This window comes from Blennius ocellaris (assembly GCF_963422515.1).
Source record: "Blennius ocellaris genome assembly, chromosome: 11".
NCBI lineage: Eukaryota > Metazoa > Chordata > Actinopteri > Blenniiformes > Blenniidae > Blennius > Blennius ocellaris.
The window spans coordinates 10,780,326-10,806,633 of record NC_137660.1 but is presented as its reverse complement, the minus strand read 5'-3'; the positions used below and the strand labels follow the sequence as shown (position 1 = coordinate 10,806,633).

At 43.0% G+C, this 26,308-nt stretch overlaps 1 protein-coding gene across 2 annotated transcripts; it reads left to right on the top strand.

Moving 5' to 3' along the window:
• The first annotated feature begins 1,365 nt into the window (after positions 1–1,365).
• Positions 1,366–25,742, top strand: prickle1a (prickle homolog 1a). Of its 2 annotated transcripts, none has more exons than XM_080504853.1 (8): positions 1,366–1,460; positions 19,097–19,300; positions 21,032–21,145; positions 22,024–22,161; positions 22,621–22,824; positions 23,018–23,204; positions 23,310–24,179; positions 24,274–25,742. In XM_080504853.1, exons 2-8 carry the CDS (start codon positions 19,112–19,114, stop codon positions 25,134–25,136), a joined length of 2,565 nt encoding a protein of 854 aa, XP_080360979.1. In that variant the 5' UTR covers positions 1,366–1,460; positions 19,097–19,111; the 3' UTR covers positions 25,137–25,742. The 2 variants fall into 2 exon arrangements, with proteins under 2 accessions (XP_080360979.1, XP_080360980.1); XM_080504854.1 differs by lacking the exon at positions 1,366–1,460 and adding an exon at positions 14,352–14,448.
• Positions 25,743–26,308: the final 566 nt, after the last annotated feature.

The following is a 26,308-nucleotide window of genomic DNA, read 5'->3' as shown; positions in this document are numbered from 1 at the left end:
ATTGTCATGAAACAGATTACATCATATGGCGTTCTATTAGTCTTGCTTTGACATCATCTGTGGGGATCCGTTTAATTAATGACTTTCAAATGACATTCAGCAGAATTTTCTTCATGTTTCTTTCTATACTTTGTGCAATTCAGTGTCATTGAACACTTGAACTGTTCAATACAGACTACATGTTAGAGGGGTTGCTGGTTTATCCTCAGGGCAAAAGCAGTCACATCAATGGGCAAATTAGAGACACCAGCTAACACCAGACACAGATTTTGGATTATGGAAGGAATCTGAATCTGAGTATCTGGAGAAACAAACACACACACAAGGAGAACATGCAAACTCTTCACAGAAAGACTGGGACTTGATCCCATGACGACTTCGCGATTAGGAGAGTGTGCAAACCACTACTGGCTGTGTGACCTCATCAGTTCAGCATTTCCAAGTGGACTATACACTCCTGCCATGAAGGGTACAATCTCCAGCAGTGGTACAGAACACAACACATGTTCATAAAATAACCAGCTAAGATTAACACCAAACAGGCATACAGTTTATTTCAGTTTTTATCATTTTGCTATTAATGCTGTGGAGCACTTTGTGATCTTTGTCTATAAAAGGTGCTGTAGGGAATAAATACATTACTTACTTACTTACTTACTTACTGTAACATACAACTATGTTAAAGGTATGCTCACATTTATGTAAATTAGCTACATAAATAACATGCAAACAGCCCTGGTCAGAGAGACAGCAGCTCTACAATGGTTTTATGGACTACAAAGTAACGAGTCTGGCACAATACATGCTGAACTTCAGTTACCGTAGTAGCTGCAATTTCATAGACGTAATCAATTACAACCCAGATAGCAAAAAGTTATTGAATCAACTACTTCCAAACGCAGTGGCATTTCAGTAGCTTCCGACTTTACGCTTCTTATGTTTTATTTTATTTTTTCGTGGTTTTTTTTTGGTTTTTTTATAATCCACAACGGTAATCCTTAGTCACTACCAGCTTGATGTCAACTCTCCACGCCAGCAGCCCGAGTTAAACTCTCAGGAGAGTCTGTCCATAGTGTCTCCTCAGGATTGGTTGGGCGACTTGTTTAAGCCAATAGGCGGGAGGAACCGCTAATGTCATTTCACTGTGACCGCTGAGAGAGGAGCGCCAAAGCGCACCGTGCGCCTCTGAGATGTGGTGACAGTGCATGAAGGCGGACTCTCTCGTTCTCCCTCTCTCTCTCTCTCTCTCTCTCTCTCTCTCCTGTCCAATGAAGCCAACATTACCAGGAGTTTAACGCTTATCGCCTTGCACAGCGCTTAGTTGAGCTTTGCAGACACAGCGGTGCGCCCTCTCTGGACTTTTGCAACCAAATGCCAATGAGACGCAGCGTGCATCGCTTTTCCAACTGCAGGAATATTGGACCTGGATACTCGGTTTACATCGCCTGAACTGCTTTGGGGTGAGTTTTATTTTCCCACTCAGAAGTAGTGTATGAGCATTTACAATAATAATAATAAAAAAAGTTGTCCTTGATCTGTGTTTTTTTCAGGTTTTGCGCAAAGAAATAGCCGTAAAGTGTGTGTGTAAATAAATAAATGAATAAATGGCAGCGCTATTAACTTTATTAAGTCGTTATTGTCCGTTCATAAAGCGCATACTGGTTTTAATGTCTTTCACAACCAAACGATAATTTGCGCTTTTACGCAGTGACTTCAGTTTCACACCCCCTTACGCGTGGAGTCCGAGTGGCTCCGTCACTCCGACGCTTAAAAAAAAACTAAAACTTGGTCACAGATCGGGCGTGTGGAAGTGTGGAGTCCCCGGGGGCCTCCAGATGTATGGACTCAGCTGTCGCCTGTCACTTTGCTGACAACTGGTCTGCGCTGCGTGACCGCTGCCTGTCCCGCCCGCCACCGCAGGCTGCGTGGAGCTGTCACGAGTGCTGTTGGGACGACCGAGAAAGACACTCACAGATTTGCAACTGTGTGAAGTTTCTCCCACTTTCTCCAGTTCTGTCCATCATGGTTAGAGGTGAGAACGACTTGAGAAGCGGTGCAGCTGCAACAAGGATAGGCATGCTGAAATGTTTCCAATCTCCAATCTCTTAAAAGGAGGGATGCCTTCTTGAGACCAATTTTCCATTCATATAAGCTGGTGTTTATTCCTGTGTAAAATGACCTTGTTCAGTCAGTTCACAAAGCCTGGAATTAAAGTTCACACTTTCAAAAGTCTGGCTTGATGGCAGAATTCACAACTCTTTCTGGACTCTCACTGAAGCTAAACATCCCACAAAGTATTTTCTTAATGCAATGACACACCTGAAACTTTCAAACAGTCCCATTCTCGGCTGTGCTATGAAGTAGCACAACTATACAAGGCACATGGGAGTAGTTGCTGTTATAGCTGAGACTATCTATAATAATAATTTGTTCTCACTGGACCACAGCAAAGATCACCATGAGCCTTTAAATCCTGTGCGTGCCTTCTCCAGGGCTGACAGAATGAAAAACTCAGTTGGCTCAGTGCACAAGAGCAAACTGGTCTGAAATATGTCAGCAGGACCACAGCTGATGAAAACAGAGCTCTGCTGATCCCAGGACAGTTCAACACCAGCAAGGTAAAAAACAAAAAAAACGAGGACATGGTGTGGTCTGTATTTAAACACATTTATCCATAGTGGAAGTATGTGAGGAGATGCAGTGCAAGTGAGCGTGCGTTTAAATAGACTGTGTTATACTTTGGAGGACATTGACAGTACAAAGGAGGGAGATTAAGAGCAGGTTCTGCACAGTGTCAACAATGCCACTTCAAAGTTAGAGCTCCCCAGGTCAACATCTCAATATATTTGGACCAGACGCTCCTCTAAACCATGGTCACTCCCTTCCACGATTACCAAACTTTAAAGAATTCTTCTTTGTTTCTCTCTTGGGACAAAGACCAGAGAAGGAAAACAATCCTCCAAAGAAGTAGTCTTGAGTGTGAGTTGTGGACAAAGATACAAGGAGGAGGCAGCACAGAACCAAGGTGGTGGTGTCACCTAGTGGCCAGATCACAAGCTGACAGCTAAATTGCACTGGAGCAGCAGCAGGGCTAATTTAAATGGGTTTAGAGTTAAAGAGGTTTAAGCAAGTCAGCGTTGGCCATCTTTAAAGAAATGTAATCGTAGATGCAGCATATTCAATTTTAGAAGTCACATGCATCGAAATGTCTTTCAATGCACCAAACATAATGTGTCGCTACTGAAGTGTTGTTCTCATACCTCACAGATGCAGGCATTAGTGTTTAGATGACCGAGCTATGAAGGCATGTGTTGTGGGTGAGATACTTTCAATGAGCTACCGCAGGTGAGAATTCTCTGGGAATATTAGGGTATTTATAGACGGGGGGGGGGGGGGGGGGGGGCTTCATGTGCCACACAGTGTTTGTTCACAAGTCATTCCCAAAGCCTTGAGGTGAATTAAGATACCAAAAATAGAATCCAAAGACTTTCAAAGTGTACTGTTCAAGTGTGTGTGTGTGTGTGTGTGTGTGTGTGTGTGTGTGTGTGTGTGTGTGTGTGTGTGTGTGTGTGTGTGTGTGTGTGTGTGTGTGTGTGTGTGTGTGTGTGTGTGTGTGCGCGCAAGAGGGACGTAAAAATATAGAGCGTGATGTTTATTAGCACTGTGGATTATGTCAATGGTTCACGTTTCCAAAGTGCATAGTTAAAAGAAGGGTATAGAGACTGGGCAGCGCGCTGGTCTGCATTGTGTTGGAACACATAGACAGACTGTAACAGCAGTGAAAATGCATCACAGAAATGAAAGCCGCCTGAGACATAAACAGTGTGGCATGTCTGGGTGTGTGTCTGAGACGGACAGAGACAAAGTGTTCACATATGTATCACTGATGGTAGGTGTCGGGGAGCCCAAGTGTGTGCCACAGACACCCAGCTGAGTGTGAATTGAACAGAATATATATAATGTAAGTCCAAGCGTGTGTATATGTTCCCGTGTGTTGATTTAAAAGCCGCGTACCAGCGAAATGTAACACAGAGGCCTGTTTGTGCAAAGCTAGAATGAATCACCCTCGCGTCCGTGTAAATCGCCTGCAAGCCAAACACTCTGGCAGCCTTTTATCCCCAGACGTGGTCCAGCTCACCGCAGCCGGGCTAAAAGCAGAGCAGGACAGGACAGGGTGTTGTGAGGAGCTGTCAGACGAGGCCAGTCTTTCATGGCCCTGCGCGGGGAGATGTGGCACTGACTCGAGTTGCCATAGACAAACTCCAGAGAGCAGAGTCCATCGACTGTAAACTGTTTGTGGTAGGTTGGCAGGAGATTGGATGAAATATGGCTTGTTTAAACGCTGGTGGTCCCTGGATCCGCGGTCACTTGGTCTGGCGGAGTGGACGACGGCTCGGTTGGTCAAATTTAGGGCACTGTTACAGTAGTGGTTGAAAGGATTAGGATGGCTGCTCGCTTGTGGATGCAGAGATTATAAAGCTGTGCTTGCTCCCGTGCTGAAGTTTCCCCCACTGCAATGTTCAAACGGCATCATGTATGAGCCGCTGCGATTCTGCCTGAAGCGGTGGCACACATTGAATCCACATGCTAATCATTATTCTAAAGTGATTAAAGGTAGTTACTGATTTAGCACTTCCAGACACAGCGCTGTTTATTAGGAGTTGCAGGATGATGTTAGAGGAAAACGGGTTTGGCTCGCACACTGAGGTTTAATGCCCCGGCAGATCTCTGGTAACCACACGGGATGAATGTGGGACCAACCATCAGACCACCGCGATGATGAAAGTCATGTCACACATGTTTCATTAGCAGCATCATGTATGGGCATGATGCTCAGTGAATGCATCATAATCATGGTGCCGAGCTACCAAGCTGGTTATTATCAACATGTGAGTGTTTCAGAGAGGGGAGTAACAGATGTAAAGATAGCAAGTGTCGGCGACCTTACTAATGGGGATTTGGAAAGTTCTTTTGACCCATCCTGACACAGACATGGATACCTGCAGGAGGCCATGTTTTCCCCTCCGACCTCCTCTCCGATAGCGATCTATCCCCTTCGCAGGGCTTAGAAGCAAAAGAAAACATATTACCCTGAGATAAGTCATTAAAAGGCCCAGCTCGTTTCCCCAGAACACAACAGGGGATTCAGTTAAAGCTTTCCGGACCCCCGGCTGGAAATATGCAAAGCACACTCTCTCCCTGCTGCCCTTCCTGTGGCTCTTGTTCCCCCTGTTGGCATTGTCACATGGGTGGAGTCAGTCCATGTGGATGCTATGGAAAAGGTCAGTGGGGTTTAAAAATGGACCCTGCAGGGCAAGCCATTTTTTTGGGACCGACAACAAAGGCATTTCCTGATATTTTACTAAAAGGTTACAGTTGCAGACTGGAAGGACAGTGTCTGGATGACTGCCAGAATATCCTTCCCCAAACGTCCCCGTCATATTTTACTGTGCTATTAATCTGGTTTTGGGAACAAATGTATGAACAGGGTTTGGCCAAATTCCCGAAACACACACTACCAAGTTTGGTTCTAAGAATAACTCATCAAAAGTATTTCCTGAGCTATACTGTTAGAAGATTAAGAGAAATACTAAGTGATAAATCTACACATTATCTCCTTCCGGTTCCCTTTAAGAAGGATTTTATGACATGTTTCTTCTTTGTATTTTGTAGTGGACAGGTTTTACATGTGAACTTGTTCAAACATAACTCTTTATCCGGATCTGCCTTGTGAGAGTAATGTGTTCTCCATAGACCACCAGACATGTGCTCTTTGGCAACTGATTCACATTTATAATAACACACGAGAGACCTCTTCCTACCATGTGAGATGCACATTAGTTTCATTCCAGTGATATTGCACGGTTCTCTTCATTTTCCAACTTTCTCTTCAACGTTACATCCTTCTCATCTCATCAGTATGTTACATGGTTTTGATAGTGTTGCTGCTTTGCATTAGTGAACTTCTTGTACTCCTCTGTGGGCTTGGCCCTCTCACAGTGAAGCATTTCAGCACTCAGTAGATGAGCAAATGTGCATTTATCACACACTCATTCTATCTTAAATAATACTTTCTCATTGGCCTTGTACCCTGTCAGGTAGCGCAAAAGTCTGTGCAATTGTCTACAATAGAAGAACAAACAAAAACAAAGGGATTTTTTTGAATAGCTCCAAATTAGGTTAATAGCATGAGCTTCATGCTATATTTAGAGTTATGAAACGTTACGTTTTGTGATATTTATATATTTCATCTACCATAACTGCAACGTTTTCTCCCCTCTGCACCTACTGTGAGTTTTATCATGACTTTGACAGCTTCTATAAATCATTGGATTTATGTTGTTACCCTGTAATCTCCTCCAATCTGTTCACACTGATGAAATATATTATTATCAGATGGGAATAGTGCGACAGTACAGCCAAGCTCGACATTTGCTACATACAGATGGGTTACATTCGACTAAGGCCAGCTGAGGACGATGCGGGCTCACTGAGCTCGCAGGGAGAATGTCCGTTTGGCCACAACAACCCGACAGCAGCTCCTGGTGAGACGCCAGTTCAAAGAACTGGGCTTTTTGTTTGCTATGCTCGCACTGTCTTCCTGTTAGGGGCTGGGCTCCCAAAGAAAACAAGACCCGTGGCTGAACAGATGTGTGCATCTGTCCATGGGTCCCACCACAGGCAAAAACACACTCTTTAACCATTGAGGGGACTTTTGTTACATTTTTATTTTAATATATATACATTTAGAGATCTTGAAAAGAAATTAAAGTGAGGGCGCTCCAAGTGTGTCCTGCCTCTGTCACATGTTCCATCTCTGTAAATGGTTTGGTGTCATTAGTGACCTAAGTATTAGCAGCTCCAAAAATAACATTCTCATGCTGACAGAAACAGACATATTACATGCGAGGCGTCTAAGAATAGGCTTTACCCTGGAGGACTGGTGTCCGTAATTTGGAGGGTGATAAGGCAGCCAGTTGTGGTGCTTTTTCCATTCCACATATGCTTTGTGCCAACAGACACATTTATACACACACAGGCTGTGACGTCTAAGACGGAGGCTTACTGACTGCCTCACTGTAGACATGTATTAATATATATTCTGATATGCATGAAATGCCAATCCATCTTCTAAACTATTTGATCCAATTCAGGGTTGCACAGTGATCTCGGCTCTCTTTTCAAAAATTACTACGGTCGGTACTTTCAACTGCATTCCACTGAATTCTCTATAGTGGGGAGTCAATTCATTCTTCCTGTATGAAACATTGATGCTCAAAGTTTCTCAGCTGAACAATAAAGCATGTAAACATGCAATTTGTTATTTAAACAAATTCAGATATAAAACAATGTAATTCTGGTAAAATATTCACTTTATTGACTCCAATCAATACATATATATATATATATATATATATAGAGAGAGAGAGAGAGAGGGAGAGAGAGAGAGAGAGAGAGAGAGAGAATATGTCACAAGCTTTGAATGTTCATTCAAATAGTCGATGTGCTCATTACCAATTTATGCTTTCAAAGGTGGCAGAGTAGATTATGTGGTTTCATCTTTTTCTTATGTAAGCATGAATGTTTGGAACGATTTAGAATTACCAATATACCCAAAATGCATACCTTTTTAAGTCTGTGACACAAAACAAGCCCATTCAAAACATGCAAAACACACAGAAATGCACTTTTAATTCCAAATCAAACCAGGGAATGCCTTAGTGAGATGGGTTGAATACTAATCACCACCCCTCCATGTGGCTTGCACACAATAACTACTAAATTATCTTTTGGAGCCTAATCTGATCCTAACTTACTTCATGTGGTGTTAAATTTGAGGTTTAAACTGTCAGAGGAGAAATAATTATTGGAAATAACCATTTAGAGGATTCAGGCGTTAAGCAGCATTAGAGATGTCTTGCTTTCAATAGGTGATTAGGATGAGACCTGGGCAGTAATCCCTCCCCTGATGTTACCTCCTGCCCCTTCAGACAACACAACACCAGCTTGATGAGGGACTAAAAGACGTCTGGGCCAAAAACAAAGGTTAAGCGTGACAGTTAATTTAGTTTATTGTTGTATCCTCATCATAGCAGACCACACCCAATGGCACATCAATGTCTCACAATGCACTAGTCAATGACATTAGAGTTTAATACTACAATACAATACAATAAAATAACGTGTATGTAGACAACATAAAACAGGTGGCTTAATATAAGTTACCTCCTTTATAAACTGGATTTTTAATTCTCCCATCAGATTCATTCACAAAGACAAATGTTCTATCCAATCATGCATATGCTGTATGTCTTTGTGTAGTGTATAAAGGTTGAGTGTTAAAAAGGTTGCAGGGTTCATATGAGGATCTCATGACTCCAGCATCTGGGACACCACACCCTTTTTGTACAAATTCTTACAAAAGACTCTTACTTTAAAAAGGATTATGTGCAAAAGACAAAACAAAAGAAAAATGATTATAAAGAAGATTTCTCTCTGTAAAAATCACAGTGGGTTGTCGCAGTGTGACTGAACTTGCTTGAATATATCAAATATGTTCATCATAAATGCATGGCCTTCATAAGATTTGACTGAAATGCAACTGGACATTTCTTTTCTGCGTGTTTCGTTTTGAGGAACGTAAACGAGGTTAAAGGGTCAACAACATCAGCGCCACAGGGAGTCCTACAGGCCCGATCATTGGGCCTCTCCTCTGCTCTTACTGCTGTTTTACTACCACCTTAATGACTTAAATTGTATCCAATTAAGCAGCGCTGGAAAGAAGCATCCCCACTTGCAGTTGTCAGAGTTCCCTCTGTGCTGTTGCACTGGAGCATGTGTTTAATTACAACGCTCTAAAAAGACTGTAACAGAGTGTTTCTTCAGGAATGTTAATCATTAGTGGGATCCTGACTGAGCAGCTCTTAACTATTTCAGAGTATTGTTGGATTCCACAGTTTGCCTTTTGAAGCCAAGCAGCACAGGAAAATGTTTCCACGTGTGGGAATTGTCAACCTTATTCTTTTTTTTTTTTTTTAACTGCATCGTCTTTTTCTTCAGCAGCCAGCTCGTAGCACTCATGACCAGGAATTGCTTGTTTTGGTATGGCGGTTTCATTCATGTGTCCACTCGAGCCCGAGGCTGGAAACACACAGGAAATAGTTTGGGTTGCCATATGAAGGAAATACTGTTGAACTCGGAGGACAGCTGAGGCTGAAAAGCCCAGATGTGTGAGGTGTGAGGTTTAAGCAGTACGTGAGCTGGTCTCTGTGAAAGCATGAGGTCATATGCTAAAAATTTTGCAACGTCTCATAGGTCATAAACATTGAACCTGGAGGTCGGCGGGGTGCTGTTTCAACAGGAGTGATCAAACCTTTAAAAAAAGAAAAGAAAAAAAAAGTGGGGGCTTTCATAGTCACAGTAAAATCATTAAAGCCTCACTGCAGAAATAAAATGATGGTAAAACCCCAGACTTGTTGGTTGAAGTTATTGCTCAGGGACTGTTTTGTGATTGAATGTCTCTATCTGAGACCACACATGACAGGCCTTGCCCCTTCACTGATCCACTGCTTTTGTTGGTCCAAGTGTGTAGTGTAAGAGCAGCCCATTCATCCTGAGCCCCGCTCTGTGTGTAGACAGCCACAGGCATTTGTTGAGTTATAGCGTCCTCAAATAAAAGGGGCTTCCTCCCTTTAACAGCCCCAGGAGCTCCTTCGCTCCACTTCCCATTGTTCCCAATGAGGTCCGACTTTTACAACTAGGTGAGAGGGTGTCAGATCGAGGCTGAAATATGACCTGTGCAGATCATACGTGTCTGCGATGTTTGGCAAAGCAGTCATACAGTAGTGTACGTGTTGTAAGGCGTAAGGAAAACAAGCAGTTTCCTGACACCAGGCTTTGTCTGGAGACATGTCATGTGTTTTGAATGTTACCCAATGGAAACTGGACCTTTGAGTCGTATTCCATCATATGTGACGCAAAATAAAGTTATCGCTAAATTAAATGAGCCGAAATAAATGTGCAGATATGGAGTGTGTTGATAGACGTCGTCCATTAAACCAGGCCCGTTCAAACTTACATCATCTGCTTCAGTGTTATGTTATCAGTTTGAAACAATACCATACTATAATCTAATGATGAAACCCGCACAAACTCGTTATTGATTTATAATGTTGGAATTGTGACTGCCTGTCTTTGTATTCAGAATATTAAAAAAATGTGATTATCATTTGATACATGTGATTCACACTCACCCGTATTGCATTACCACTTTAGTTGGTAATAGTCAAATCTGTCTCAATTATTTATGTTGTTCGTTTTGATTTTTCCTATTTGAGTTCTTGAGCAACACGTGAACTTTAGGGTCAAGCGAGTTAATATTTCCCGTGAATTTTTACAAACGTGTCATTTCAGAAACAGACGAAATCTAAGTGTCACCTCTCAGCTGCCTCCAATGTGTCAGAGGGAAAGGGTTAAAAAAAAAAAAAGAGGTTACATGAGGGTTATAGGGCTAACAAGCCCACAGTCTGACCTGAGTTTGTCAGCGCCAATCTACCTAAGTCAATATCAATGCACTGGCTGCTCCACCAGTTGACCTTTTCCTCCCGCTTTCAGGGCGTAAAAAGGATTGTTGTTACAGTAGGGTGATAGGCTTTTATTGGCCTTTATAACCAAAGCTTTTGTTGTGCCTGTGTCCTGCTAATACCCGTCGGCAAGTCATTTAAACCTTGAGAATGCCTACTTTTTATAAGGTAGCTCACACACCAGTGAGAGCGGCTCTCAACAATGGCCATCAACGACGGTGGGTTAGAGACTGACCTTCCCTTTGCCCCCATCGGCAGCCTCGTTTATGACAGGTGCTAAGACCAAACCTTGACTCATTTAAACAGATAGATGACTCTGGGCTTGTGTCACCGGGAGGATCTCATGCTCGCCGTGAGATGGAGCGTCCAGCTTTGACGAGAAGCCTGGTTTTTATGGGTCCCCTTTCGAAGGACGTGTTTGGACCAGAGAAGAATGTGGCTTTATCGCCGAGCGCCGAGTGATGGTGATCACCCCCGTCCTGTCATTGTCAGGGCTTGCTGGTCACAAACGGTCTCGCCGCTAGCACGGGGCGTATTTGTGCTCCTGCTTCTACTTTTACAGCGTTAAGAAGATGCAGACCAGGTGTGAGATGCTCTTCGGGTCGTTGCGACTATGACAGGGGAATGGGCTGTAAAGGCCCCCAGGCCATAGATTTATGGGTCATCTAGTGCTCTTGGAGGTCGAAGGTCAGGGATGCATGACTTGTCCAACTTTATATTATTCAACTATCTGAGGTGAACCTTGAACCGTGAAGCCGACTACATCTAACTTTAGCCTGGTACGATCTGAGAGATGTTCTGAGGGCTGTAATTCTGACACAGCTTATTCACACCATAGTCTGCGGCAAAGCTCTCATATTCACACGACAGTTCAGTGTGTAGAAGCTTTTTGAATCTTTCTGCAACATTGAAACAGTAAATAACATATTAAAGTTACTCTATAACTAAATAAATGAGAAAGAGTTGGGCTCACTTGCGTGTGTTGTTGCTCAGCACCTTTTGTCCACATTAGCTCAGCTTTGCATTTCATGAATCTCGCCTTCTGGGAGGGGCTCTATTGTGTTGCCCCCTTTCCCTCAAAGACTTGCTAATGGAGCGGGGTGCTGTGTCTTTAAGGACAACCACAAAGGCCTGAAGTCTGCTGTGAAAGGGTGCCTCTCCTCCCTGGACTTGGCTGCTACAATGGCTTTGTCCACACATGTATGCAATGTATGTATCGCTCAAGTGTAAACGCACTGCGGCAGCCTTTTTTTTTTAAATTACTCCAACTCAGACACAATTTCACTTACTTTTTCAAGAGATTATGTCCATAAGTATTCAAATGATGGTCACCATTCACCTCCCACGCTGTGATATTTCAGCTCATTTACAGTGTCAATGTATGTAGGTGTGAAGTGGATGCAAAAACTGCCACTCATACTCTGTCAATCATGTGCTGGAAATTAACTCCTGGCCTTCGCCAATCTGTGAGTTGTATAAAGTTGACCGTGTCCTAAATTCAAAAACTTGGACTGAATCGCTCATGTAGATTAATAACATCGGGTTTTTTTTAAAAGCACTACTGCTTGTTCATTGCTCAAACAAATTCAAAGAATTTGTTTTTCACGTCAGATCTACAAAAACAAACAACTGCTAAAAATGTTTATGAAGCAAGTAATTCTAGCTGTTTAAAAGATTGATTGGTTCCTAATAAAAAATGTTTTACAGCGCTAAAGCATGCTGACACACTACTGCAAAAATATTTTAAAAAGTAGAAACTGTCCGTTCTCTTTGGAAATTATTATCTCTCTTGATCAGTGACCCTTGTCAGATGAAAAATTACACTTTGACACTGTAAACAACTGTAAACAACCACGAACAGATGAAAATGGTGCAGCTCCGCAGAATTTGACCTGAGCAGCTCACTTTTGTTTTCTGAGGCAACAGGAAGAGAAACAGGCTCTGACACTCCTGCAGAGGTGAAGGAGAGGCAGAGGTCAACGGCATCCTCCCCCCCGGGGAGTTTCACTGCATGGGCGGATATGTACATTTGGGTTTTATAGAACATGTATAATTTAAGTTCCTGTCTCAGTGTGATATGAAGACACATTCAGTTAAAAGGCGGGACACTTACTGATTGCTTGTCTTCCTGTTAATCAGTTATTGAAACACTTTTTCATGATCTGATATGATTAGCATGCAATTAGCCTGTTGAAAAATGGTGGTCTCTACTTTAAAAGCTCAATTTTACACCTGATTCAATATATCAGAGATTCATTTAAAAATATTGCTTCATTTATAAAGAACATCATCCAACTGATTTAGAGATTCAGGGCCATTATATTCCTTTTTTTTTTTTTAAATGCTTTTATAAACCTGTTTTTTGAAAAATGGTTTAAAGCAGAAAGATGTAATGATGTAAGAGAAGAATATGTAAATTATAATTCATATATTTCTGAATATGTGCCACTTTTGACTTGATAAGTTTGAAAAGTTTTATGCAATCTGGTAACTCGAAATATTGATAACCCATTGGACTTACAGAGCACACAGTAAAGGTTTTGTTTGTTTGTTATTTAAACCAGTTTTTTGTTATATTCAGAGTAATTTAAGCTTTTTAGTTCCAAAGATCTAAATGTACTTTCTCAAAATATCACACTATGCTTACACAGGGACAAAGGCTTTTACGATCATCATTGTAAGATCTGTGAAACTTGAATGTGCGAGTTTATTTCTTGAAATAACCGGCCCTGCAATAACTTTGCAACTCTATTGTTCAATTTCTTTGAAATGTGTGTGTACCTTTACCTCAAAAACCCGCCTGCACAATCTCATATGATCCAGTGAGTCGACACTGTAACAGTATTCTCAACACTACAGTTACCTACAGGCGTGTTGCATGACTTCGCAACGTTGAGATAAATAATGTTGGACATTTCTACTCTTGTTCAAATGTGAAAATGACAGCAACAGCTATGTGGTTAATAAAGCTGTCTAAGGCGTTTTCCCCATGTCAAAGAGATGGTGGCATTAATGGAGTAGGAATGTATATGATGCTGATCTAAGATGTTGTAGTATTTTTATTTTTTTTTGAAAGCATCTTTTGTTGATTTGCGCTGACAAGCCCTGTAATCATAAAGCTGCAGTTAGCAAGCAGCTCCCTATAACTTAGTGACATTTTAGTGCAGAAGAAAACAAAGGAGAAATCACCACCAAAGCCAGACTCTTTAACGTTGACCACTTTCCCCGCAGCTTCAAGCCACTGATAGAAAAGGCGGAAGAAGAATGTCATGTGAAAGCTCTTGTGGATATGAGGTGGTTAGTGTGGTAAAACCAGCTCTGCCATCACTGATGTGCTACTTAAGAGTGCAGTTCCTGTGAGCTCTACTGGTGGTTCTCATTTGGGGGCTCATGTTTGAAGTGTGATGGGAGGGTCGGGGAAGGAGAGAGGCCTGCCTCGCTCTGTCTCACCCTGCTGTGACTGGCTGCTCTGAGGTTAAGGGGCCGGGCTGAGGTGAAGAGGGTTGGAAGGAGGAGGAGGAGGAAGAGGAGGAAGAAGAGGAGGAGTGGGAGGCAAGGGTGGGATGACCATCTGGTTGGGCTGCTTCATGTGCACGCACATGCACACACCTCTCTCAAACACTCTCTCCTGTGTGCTCAGACATCTCCCCGAGTTTGTACAGTCTTACCCTGGATATGGGCCGTTCCTGTGCGGACAGCTCTGACAGAGAAGTGTGATTGCTCTTGTCCTGTCTTGGAATTAAGGCTCAAACGATCTTTGTACAGATATGAAGCCAAGAGGCTGGAGAAGAATCTAAGTGTGGATATAGCTGTGATTAGATCTTTTGTTTTTCTGCTCGCCTCAGGACAGTTGGCCCACACTGAGGTAAGACCAGCAAAGAGAGCACTGAAGATGTGGACTTGTGTCTGAGGAGAAACTTCAGGGGGGAAAAAAAAAAAAAAAGCGAGAAAGAGTGAAAATGCCAGTGTTGATCACAACTTGTTGTGAAGTGTTTTGGGGTCATTACGCAAGGACATGTAAAACTGATGACATTGTAATTATAGGATCATTGATCTTAACAAGAGAAGAGCTTTATTGTGCATCCATGCCGTGCATGATTCAACAACATAGAGCACAGTTTTCAAAGCAGCTCTGACTGATATTAAAATCTCCTTTCACACCATGAATAGCTGATAATTAAGTGTCTCGATAATTAAGATAGCATGCAAATGTTTGATGTCTGTTATGTGACATCAGTACCTGTGGGCTGAGCCTCAGTCCAGCCTGTTCAGCACATGCAGGTGATCTCACTCGTGGGGAGTTCTGTTCACTCCCATCCATTTGGTCTGGAAAAACACTCCCCCAGCCATGAAAAGCGGAATCCAAACTCAACTAGACCCACAGCACCTCAGCACTGCATAAAACAGCCTCCTGTCTGCCTCGTTTGCCAGAAGCAGTTTCACACTGCCTGGACTCTAAAAACAACAGTGTTATTCATGGTTCATGCATGTTTGATATCACACGTTATATATTTCTTTAGCTTTACACATGATGATGTACTGCTCGGGTAAATCTGATATCGCCTGCAGTTACATATTTCACAAGAGACACATCTTGTTAAACACCAAAGAATTGACAGGCTGTCATTTGAAAATGCTTTCAGGGAGAGGTATGACACACTGCATATTTTGCGATTTTGTGCGTTATAAAACATTTTTTTGAAAAATAAACTGGTTTGTCAGAGCGCTTGCAAGTAAGCAGGGACTTTGAGCAAAATTTCTTGTTTTTCTTCCATTTGAGCCAGTCTTGCATTGCTGAGCAAGCAAAAGCCAAGTCAAACATGTCGGGTCGGTCCAGACTGACAGAGAGCACGTTGTGTGTGTGTCCATCATTCACTTCCTAGAGGCATATAGACAGTAATTCAGACGAGAAGCTGCTTATTTTTCCTGTGCACTCACTCTGAGGTTGTTAATCCAAAGCCCCACTGTCTGGAGTTTGGGGGAGACTCTGGTTAAAATGTTGCTTAATGCTCTTTAAAAATGTCCCTCTTGGCTATATTTATTGTCCAGTCACTGTGTAAGGTCTTGTCAGAGGTTGGTGTTCCACAAAGTGATAAATAAGTTTATGCTTGAGTTCACACATGATGTGGTGTTGCACAGTATTTTCTTCAGGGTGAATTCAAACAAGTAACTTCTTCTGGACTTTGACTTACGCACATTCATTCAGCTTTTGTTGCAAGTTTTTGAGAAAATAAATGTCATTGTGTTCTTTCAGTAGAGCACAAACCTCATCTTTCTTGTTGAATAACTTGTGGGATGTTTTGGAATCTAGAAAGACCTTTTTGAAACAACAATGTGTTTGAGTTCCCCTCGTTCACCTGCCACGACTAAAATTTCCTCCTTTCTGGTCGAACGAGACATTAACATTTTCATATTTTTCATGTCAGCCACCCCATTTTGGCCTCAGCCTGACTGCACCCCCACTGCCCTGCAGCTTTCTCGGCAGATCAGTCGGATATGCAGGACCAACAGCTCCCACAGCCATGTTAACAAGGACCTTTACAAAAGAGTGAGAAGCTGTTAAACATTCAGGACTGCAGGGGTCTGGCTCGTGTGGGAGGAGGACAGAGCAAAGGGGTGGGTGGTGGGGGTTATGGGGGGATTTCACTAACTAATCATACAATCCATACATCCCTGTTGAGAGAAATGTGTTGAAACCCAGGAGATGTGATGAGTCTGGAAGTTGGTGTGTCAGTAAGAGCAGGGTGAATTCAGTTGGATCAGTGAGTCTGTCTTTCCAACCGTTGAGGAAATTCAGAGGAAATGAATTGCACAACATCTAAAAGGAAAAATTAGCATGCAAGCACATGTGGTTGTGTGAGCGCAGGAGCTTTTGTGGACCCCGAGCCACGCACATCCTGTGTACTCCATCTGACGGCCTGGTGAAAGTTCAAGCCCGACATTCCAGTAAGTCAGGTTTGGCTGTGTGCGACATACTCGCAGATACTCAGCCATAAAAGCAAACATCTTTCTACCAAAGGTATCTGACTCTGTCCCGGATGTTGTATTAAACAAAGATGAAGCTGTGAACTCAAGAGTCTCGAAGCTCCTGACTGGACCTGCCATATCCCCCGTGAAACCCAAGCTGCTCTCAAACAAGGCCACATTTTTGCAGGTTATTTTCGTCTCATTTGCAAGTCAATAGATGCAACGAGAACAAGAGGGTGTCTTATTCCTCACCCTGCTCTCTATATATGGAGGCAGGTTGTGTATGAGATGATAATGTAGTACACTTTCAGAAAAACAAAAAAAAACAAACCCAAAAAGATTTAAGACTAAACAAACATCTGTTTTGAGTAGAGTCATTCACAAAGACGTCATTGTTGGCGACATCAGAGGCTTTTTAATGAGACAAGCTATGAGTCAATCCACCTGCCCTGACAATTTGTGGTATAAATTTTCAACAAAAAAATCCATTAATCCACTGTAAATACGGTCTGTCATGTAATTCTTTTAAGCGCATCTTTGGGCAAACCAGTCATTAGTAATAGGGAGTCCAAAGTGACCGGCTTCATCTTGAGCAACATGGCTTAATATGAGAAACCAGGAGCTGCCTGTGTGTTTTGGAGAACAGTTAATCATTCACAGTTGGGTCCCTATCTCAGAGTGTGTTGATCATACTTTATGTGTCTGTGGGGACCAGCTTAGCCCATAGTAGCTTGTTTCTTTAAGTCTCCATGCTTGCACGCCTCCATGTGTGCATTCCCTCTTTAAGTTTAGGACCTGCACACTCCCAGAAGCATATATCATTCTCTCAGAGAGAGCGCAGATATTCAGGCCCCATTGCCCATCATGTATGTGTTCAAAGGCTGTCTTCGAATGTGTCTGGTTTTCCCAGCTGTCTCTATGTGGCCCTTTGTGCCCCTACCGGCCATAGGGGGCTAAGGCTTGAGACTCAGGGGGTAAGGGCCAGGTCTGCTGGATGCTGGCTGGTCTCCCATTTGATCTCAGCTAGAGCCCTTGGCTTGTGAGAAATGACCACAACTGGACACACATTCATCATGTGCTATATGTTTGTGTGGTCCTGAAACGCATACATCAGCTCAAGGAATGAAGTTATGGTCTTTTAGGAGTGATTTAGGAGGAAAAGATGAAGCTAAACTGAACAGATCAAGTATTAAGATAAAGAAGGATAAGTTGAGACAAGGGCAAATGTGACTGAAGTGCAATCCAATAATCCAAACATAATATTAGCTATAACTATTTTCAGTCTTGATAATTTACCTGCAATCTTTCTTCAATAGAATAAAAGGATTTTACAACAACAACTTTAGGAACAATTGTAAACTCAGTGTTTAATTGTACAATGTTTGCAGACTATTAAAGTATCAGGATTTCCCAGCATACCCAAATAGTGGAATTAACTCATCTTGACAATACATATCACATGTATTTTGCATGTCACAGATTCATACCCTGCACAGATCTCCTTTGTTACAGGATGTCGGTCTCGTCTCACTACAATGGTACATGTCTGGTAAAGTGTGGCTGTGTAGAAGTGCATTAGAGGCAACACTCACCCCACACAGTCGAGGCCTTTGATCTCCACACTTTGTTTTTTTGCCTCTTGTCGCACTGTCAGTATCTGTCACTCATCCATGTTAACCTCTATCTATCTATCCAGCTCCTCCACCTGTCCGACAATAGCTTTGTCCAGCTGAGAGATGAAAGAATGATCAAACACTCACTGCGGCAGGTTGGAAAACACAGTCCAAAGAAAAAGGGGAGATGAAGGGAGACCGCGGGCTTGTGGACATTCTCCATATGGTGGCCCTGTGTTTATACAGACCTCAGGCTCAACTGCTGAAGCTCGCATCCCGTGTGGAGGTCCCTTCTGGGACATTACATGAGCCTCAGCCTCAGATGATGTCATACAAGAGAAGGTTCAACTACCAGCGTTTAACGCCGTTATTTCTTTTGAGGTGTTGGCTGCATATGCATAGAAGTTCTGTGCAACAACCCAGGAGTGTGTCTATAGAAGCAACTTCAAATTTATGAACAGCACATTGCTTGTTATTGCCGCCATAATGAGTTCGGGCGTCATGTCATGAAGCTTTGGGAATTTCCTAATGGTCTCTGCATCCTCAAAAGCCACATGAGGAGGGTATGTTTAACTGCCACCACAATAGCAGTGAAAGGGTATAGTTCTCTTTATTGGTGTTTTTATGTAGTAGACTCATCACCAAAAATGCGCCAAGAAAAGCTTGCTGAGATACCATAATGGCCTTTTGAGAGGGTTGTGAGCCTCATGAAAGGCGCCAAGATGGTGTGATTCAGCTGGTGGTTAACATTCAGCCCAATGGCACTGAAATGACAGAGTGCAACTTGGTGGAGCAACGGTAGCATCATTGAGGAACTGATGTCATGACCAGACAACTAATATTTTGTTTTCTTGTCTTTTGTCTCTCCCACTCCTTCCCATCCATTTTCGAACACTGACCACAACCATCCATCTTCTTTCTTGGCCTGTCTAGTCAAAGGAGAGTCTGATGAGCCTGGCGAGTGCAGCGGGGCCCGTGGCCAGCTTCCAGGGTGGAGCACGCCAGCGAGACTTTGCGATGGAGCAGAAAGTCAGCAAGTTAACCTCTGGCTTCCAGCGCAGCTCCACATCCGATGATGACTCAGGCTGTGCGCTGGAGGAGTATGCCTGGGTACCACCTGGCCTTAGACCTGAACAGGTAAAACTATTAAGTATGTTTGGGCGTTCAAAAAAATATCATGGTTGCTTTTTAAGCTGATCTGCTCAGTGTTCGATATAGCCCTCTTGTGTCGCAACGACTTACAGCATGACTTTGTTTTGGGTTTTTTTGTTGGGTTTTTTTGTGGTTTCTATTTCATTAAATCCAATGTAGTTTATTCCCCAAAGCATCACAATGAATAATTTCCTACTGACGGGGAATATAAACAGTCCTCACCTGATTTTAACTCCTTTATAGCCAACCTGTCCCAGATAAAGACCGTTCACCATATTACTAACACATAAGCAAAAGCCTCTAAAAAGTGGCACCTCAGGGGCAGAAAACGTATTTCATAAGGCATCCGTGGTTTGTCTGAGGCTGACTTGTCGGGCTCTACCAACCAGCCACTTACTGGCAGGATGTGTGTACTTTTATTTACAAACTGTGGTATGGTAAAGTCTGTTTGTGATTATCAGGGATCTGTTAGGAGTAGAACTTGGTGGGTCGAGTCTACTGCTGCTGGCAAGATCAGAAATCAAGGGGCCATCTTTTAACAAGCCTTCCCCTCCATAAACACAGCCGGGGCTGTTAGTTGTGTCCGCAGGGCAGCCAGTCTGATGTGGCACTTTTCCCAAAATCTGCAGCATTTTCCCTCGGTTTTTTTTTTTCTCCTCATTGCCTTGTTCTTTTCTTGATGTGCCTCTCTTCTCTCTCATTCTCTTGCCACCACACATGGAAATAATGAGCGGGTGATGGGCATGAGGGAGATGAGTTTGCAGCAGCAGAGAGGTCCAAAGCCTTAACATGCATGGCCTTTTGTTTCAGGAAATGCATAGGTCAGCTGCCATGCCTTTACTGCAACCATTTCCCTAAATGAGCTGTGCATTAAGGGTCATCATTACAGTGTACAAACACATAGGTCCCTGGGTGATAACTGACTATTACTCAGCCCTTAGGGGGCTGGATGAGGGGTAATAGCAGCATGAAGATGTGCATAATTTATGGTGGTGGTTTGGGTGGGGGGGGTGTTGAGTTGATTGTCAGGGTAAATTGCCGTTACCCCCCTCTAGACAGCTAAAGCTGCAGGAAGTCCTCTAACACACAAGACAAGCACATCCCACCTTTTTATCTAGCTGACTGTAATAGCCCCTCCCTCATAAAGTTAAGTTTTCTGTGGTCAGCCTCAAGGGTCAGGGTCTCTCCATGACAGGCTGCTTTGTCCTCTTCCTTACAGAGACAAACATATCACTGGAAAAATACAACCGTTAAACTGATTTGACCTGTTGACCTGTTTTGGCTTGTTTGGTACAGATTTATGAAGAAAATAATTGTTGCACGCCGCAGTCAAAATGCTAAGAAAACTGTCATTCCACAAAGTCAGTCTTCCATACATTTTACTCAGAGTTGTCCTGGATCATGCGTCGTCACAAATCAATGTGTTTGTGCTGTAGTTTCTTGGAAAGGATTATGTGTAAATAAAACTATTACCCCAAGATAATAACCATAATATATTACTGTAATTAAATGGATGACTTCTGGGAATTAAAGAATCATTGGGAAACCAAAACGAACCAATGATAAACAAAGGATTTTAAGTCTGTAAGTTGAAATGTTTTTCATATGTTTTGTGACGGGAATGCAGTGAGCCTTTGGACTGAATGTTTTTTGTGAAGATGTTTTTCTCAACAAATGTTACTGAATCTGGCTTACTCCATTACATGATGTCCCCAGGTCCAACTGTATTTCTCCTGTTTACCTGAGGATAAGGTCCCCTACGTCAACAGCCCAGGAGAGAAGTTCAGGATCAAGCAGCTCCTATACCAACTGCCACCACATGATAATGAGGTGAGAATATTTTTGAGTATTTTGTCTGTAAAGTATCATTTAACATATCCCAGCAGGTCCTCTCATATATACCACAGCTGCTAGAAAGATCCACTGTCCATTTTTGTTTTACTGGCTGTATCTCTTGCTGCCCTGCTAATCTTGCAGTCTTAAAGTCTGGCCTCTCCATGCCATCCCACTAATGTGAGCCCTTGGCATTCACGTTGACATCACACTAGGGGATTTTTGTTCCTCAATCTTGTAGACATGTAGTGTGGGCACAATGTAACTTTTGACTTGATGATTTTATGATGTTTGCCGGGAGCCCCCACCAGCAGGATTCCTGTCATAGCAGTGGTTTTTATGAGGACGGCTCAGCGGGAGTCAGGGATGCTGGTTGAAAGAGGCTTTATGTGATGCCACCACCGCAGTGGCACCACAGTTCGACTTGGCTGTCTCTCTTCTTTTGTTGCCCATCCTCTAGATTTCACTCTAAACACAGGCCTTGTTTGTGTAAACGTCTGCTTTCCCTCTTGTTAAGGCTGTGAGAAACATCAAAAAGGACTGTTGTAAAGATGAGGTTCTCAATCAGGGGGCTGTGGGTGGAGATATGTTTAAGGGGGTGTAAGAAGGGCAAGCTGGGGTCAAAAGTTGCTTTTGTTCATTGCACTCTGGTATGCACACTGCCATAGCTCATACTTACTTAACTTTATAACCTTTTTGGTGGCTGATGGCCCTGCATTGGGGATCATTCAGAGGACGTGATAAGAAAAGGTCACTTTCACCTTTTGAACAAAATACATACCCCACATAGCTTCTTTTTTTAACTGTGACACAGAATAAACGCATTTTGTATCCCTTTTGTCTGCTAACCCACAAACTGTCACCTTTCCCCCCAGATTCGGTATTGCCAGTCCCTCAGCGAAGAAGAGAAGAAAGAGTTACATATGTTCAGTGTCCAAAGGAAGAAGGAAGCACTGGGAAGGGGAACAATCAAACTCCTGCCCCGCAATCTTCTGAACAGTGTTTGTGAACACGTACGTTCTTTGTCATCAACTAGTGTGCTGGAACAGGGAACATTTGAATTTTTACTTCTGTTAAACATATTTACAAGTTCAACTGGCTTAACACAATCCTTGAGCAGCCATCATACATTTTGACAAAATATAGTCCTACATAAGGAACTTCTTCTCTTTTCACGACTGTTTGCTTCCGTCTTTCTTTTAAACAGCTAAAACCATGGTTACGGTTTGACAAATCACACACTCAGAATAACTTCATCAGGAAGACAGTAAAAAAAGACAAATTACCACAAGGAAACTGCAGTTTTGTCAGATCCATGTTGTGGAAGTCCACCACACTTTCATATTTAAAATCATTAGCCCAATTGTACTTAGGAATAATATCACAAGATATACCCATAATCAACATGTATGTGCAATTTCTGAGTGACATCAGGGGAAAATATTGATGTCAATTATGTCTTTTTATGGCAGTGTGGAGAAAACCTCAATGGTGGGGAAATGGCAGTGTTTGCCTCCAGGGCGAGTCCTGGGCTGTGCTGGCACCCAACGTGTTTTGCCTGCTCCACATGTAGCGAACTTCTGGTGGATTTGATTTACTTCTACCATGATGGAAAGATTCACTGTGGAAGGCACCATGCTGAGCTCCTCAAACCGCGCTGCTCTGCCTGCGATGAGGTAAAACCACACGACTGGAATACCACACAAAAACAATGTAGAGAAGGAAGAAAATCTCAAGTTCACTGCCTTATGGAATAGCAATAACACGTGTCTCCTTTGCTTTGAACAAACACAGCCAAGATATGAAGATCTATAATAGCTCTGTCTGTCTCACTGTTTTGTCTCATCCCATGAACATTTGTGTCCACAGATAATCTTCGCCGACGAGTGCACTGAGGCAGAGGGGCGCCACTGGCACATGAAGCACTTTGCTTGTTTTGAATGTGAGACCATTCTGGGCGGCCAACGCTATATCATGAAGGATGGCAGACCATACTGCTGTGGCTGTTTTGAATCTCTTTATGCGGAATACTGTGAGGCCTGTGGGGAACATATTGGTAAGATGATGCAGTTATGGAACTCAATCACCCACTATTAGTGTGCAGTCTTAAATAGCAAGGTATTGCCAATTGATTACTACATTAACATTCTCCTTTTTACAGGGGTTGATCATGCTCAGATGACCTACGACGGACTCCACTGGCACGCTACGGAAACCTGTTTTAGTTGTGCTCATTGCAAGAGCTCTCTACTCGGTTGCCCCTTCCTGCCACATCAGGGGCATATCTACTGCTCTAAAGCCTGCAGTCTTGGGGAAGATGTGCATGCATCAGACTCCTCCGACTCGGCATTCCAGTCTGCACGATCACGTGAATCCCGCCGCAGCGTGCGTATGGGCAAGAGCAGTCGCTCAGCTGACCAATGCCGTCAGTCGCTCCTCTTCTCCCCTTCTGTCAACTACAAGTTCCCTGGTTTTAGTGGGAACCCTGATGACACTCTGACCAACAAACTTACCCACATGAACTTAGCAGACGAGCACTTCTGGAGGGGAAGAGCTGAGGAGACCGAGGCACCTGAGGAGCCTGAGGAGGAGTGGGCTGAGCATGAAGACTACATGACTCAACTGCTTTTAAAGTTTGGGGAACACGGGGTCTTCCAGCAAACCAATGACTCTCGACCTACAGATTTATGGATTGCTGAAAAGGACACCAAGTTAAAGCAGGAGACCTCAAAAAATGGTAGTGGTGGTGGAAGTGGCAGGGGAAGCCTGGCCAGTAAGAAATACCAAGCTGACATGTACTGGGCACAATCGCAAGATGGACTGGGGGACTCTGCCTACGGTAGCCATCCAGGGCCAGCAAGTAGCAGAAAAATCCAGGAGTTGGAGCTGGATCATGGAGCTGAAGGTGGTTTTCAGGGAGAGGAGCCACGGTGGTACACTGACTCGTTGGAGTGCATTACTGATGAATTGAAAAAGACCGATCAGAGCGTTCGAGACTCCATGGACTCGCTTGCTCTCTCCAATATTACTGGTAAGTAGACACAATGTAACATCCGATCTAAGGATACACTGACATTCAGAGCCTTTGATTGGGACATTTGATCATTTTTCTCTCTATTCTCCAGGGGCCTCAGTCGATGGCGATGGCAAGGATAGATCTTTAACTTATTCCTTACAAGGCTATCATGACCTTGAGACAGAAGAATGTGAGAAAACCAGCAATATGGGAACTCTTAATTCATCTATGTTACACAGAAGTGCAAATTCCCTCAAGAGTCTTGCATCTGAGCAAGAAGAGGAGGTTGAGGAGAATATTCCTGAGGAAGAGGAAGCACTGGAGGACAGACCCAAACCTCATGTCCCTGCTCTCAGGAGGACTCGCTCACAGTCTAGGCCGCAGCAAGTCAAGTTCTCTGATGACGTGGTGGACAATGGGCATTATGCAGATCTCCCAGTGCGTCAGCCTCCTATGAGTGAACGGACTCGTCGGAGAGTGTACCATTTTGAGGAGCAAGGCCAGGAGCTTCACTCAAGTCACCATCATCACCATCACAGGAGACGCCGAAGCCGCAAGTCTCGTTCTGACAACGCTTTGAATCTTCTGCCCAAAGAGAGGGCACAGATGTGTTACAGATTAGACCACAGAGGAAATGCCCTTAGTGCCAAGGGCCACAATGCGTTCCATGGTCACCCGCATCCTGCTGCCTCGTCAGACTACAGGCTACAGGGTCCACCAATGGGCAGGTTTGCGGGCCTGTACGGTGATGATGATGATGACTGGTGTTCCACATGTTCTTCTTCATCCTCTGATTCTGAAGAGGAGGGTTTCTTCCTGGGCCAGCCCATCCCTCAGCCCAGGCCCCATAGACACTATTACACTGACGACTTGCCTACTGCTGTAGCAGGCATGTCCTCACCTCCATATGGCCAATGGACCAAGTCCAAAAAGAAAAAAGGCCACAAGGGGAAAAATTGCATTATTTCTTAGACGTTACACTCCTGAGCTTTGGGTATTGCTCTGACTCTTACCTCGTTCTCCTACACTCAGTGTTTGAATTACAGTAATGGTCTACTTGCTATTAAATGTTTCCAAGCACTCAACTTATCAAGGTAGTTGTGTAAGACACAAGTCCGTATTCTCACTATTCATAAGTGTATGCTTCTGTAACATTACAAACTGCCGGTGAAGTATTTCAGGTTAATGCATATTTATGGAGCACAATTTAAAACGTGTTTATTTAACAGTGCATAATGTGTATATAATGTAAAGTTGAAGCAATAAAAGAGACTAAGTGGCTATTTTTGTAACCTTGACATGCTTTGTACCTGAATGGCATTGACATGAAAATATTGACAATTGGTACGGAGCCACTTTTTCTACAGGGGTGTCAAACATTTAATGACAAGTTTACTGGACCCTAGTGCTTTAGGTGTGTTTTCATCTAGGTTTGTGCAGCAGCAAACATGTAAGCATTGTGTGTTGTAAATTGAATGGTTGAACGGTGTATTGATGGGTTATTGTAATGTAAACAAATCATTGTCATCTGTAAAAATGTACAAACTGGAATATAAGGCTAAGATAGATGATGATTGTAATAAAATTATCTATATATATTTTGTGTTGGTTTTTTCCCGCCTATAGACAATCATTTACATTGGTATGTTATCAAGGACACTGGATGTATTATTTAAAGAAGGGGTGTCAAACATATGGCCAGTGGACCAAAACTGACCTGTAAGAGGCTGTCAGGGTGAGTTTGTAAAAACACACATAATGCAACAGCTATCACAGAAGTTTTCGATACATTTCACTGTACTTTGCACCTGAAGATATTATTAAAGTTAGCCTTATGTTGAGATTGTAGTCACTTTTGGTAGTGTTTGGTTTGGTAGAAATATTTGACATTTTCATCAAGTACACTGCACCACAACAAAGACTAACTGTAAAGTGTCAATCTGAAGTTCATCATGGCTCTATTTTACTGGCCCAAACCACTCCAGATGAAAATGGATTGTTTGTGGCCCCTGAACTAAAATGTGTTTGACACCCCCAATTCATAGCGTGGTGTATATTTATAATGAAATCAAAGGTAATTATTCTGGGTGAGTTAATGTGGAAATATCACAATAATGCACAGATAGATTAAAGCTTACAATTTT

Coding starts and splice junctions, on each gene's coding strand:
- prickle1a (XM_080504853.1), top strand. CDS start 19,112: ATGAGCCTGGCGAGTGCAGCGGGGCCCGTGGCCAGCTTCCAGGGTGGA. Junction 21,146..22,023: donor TGCCACCACATGATAATGAG/GTGAGAATATTT, acceptor CTTTCCCCCCAG/ATTCGGTATTGCCAGTCCCT. Junction 24,180..24,273: donor TGCTCTCTCCAATATTACTG/GTAAGTAGACAC, acceptor TCTATTCTCCAG/GGGCCTCAGTCGATGGCGAT.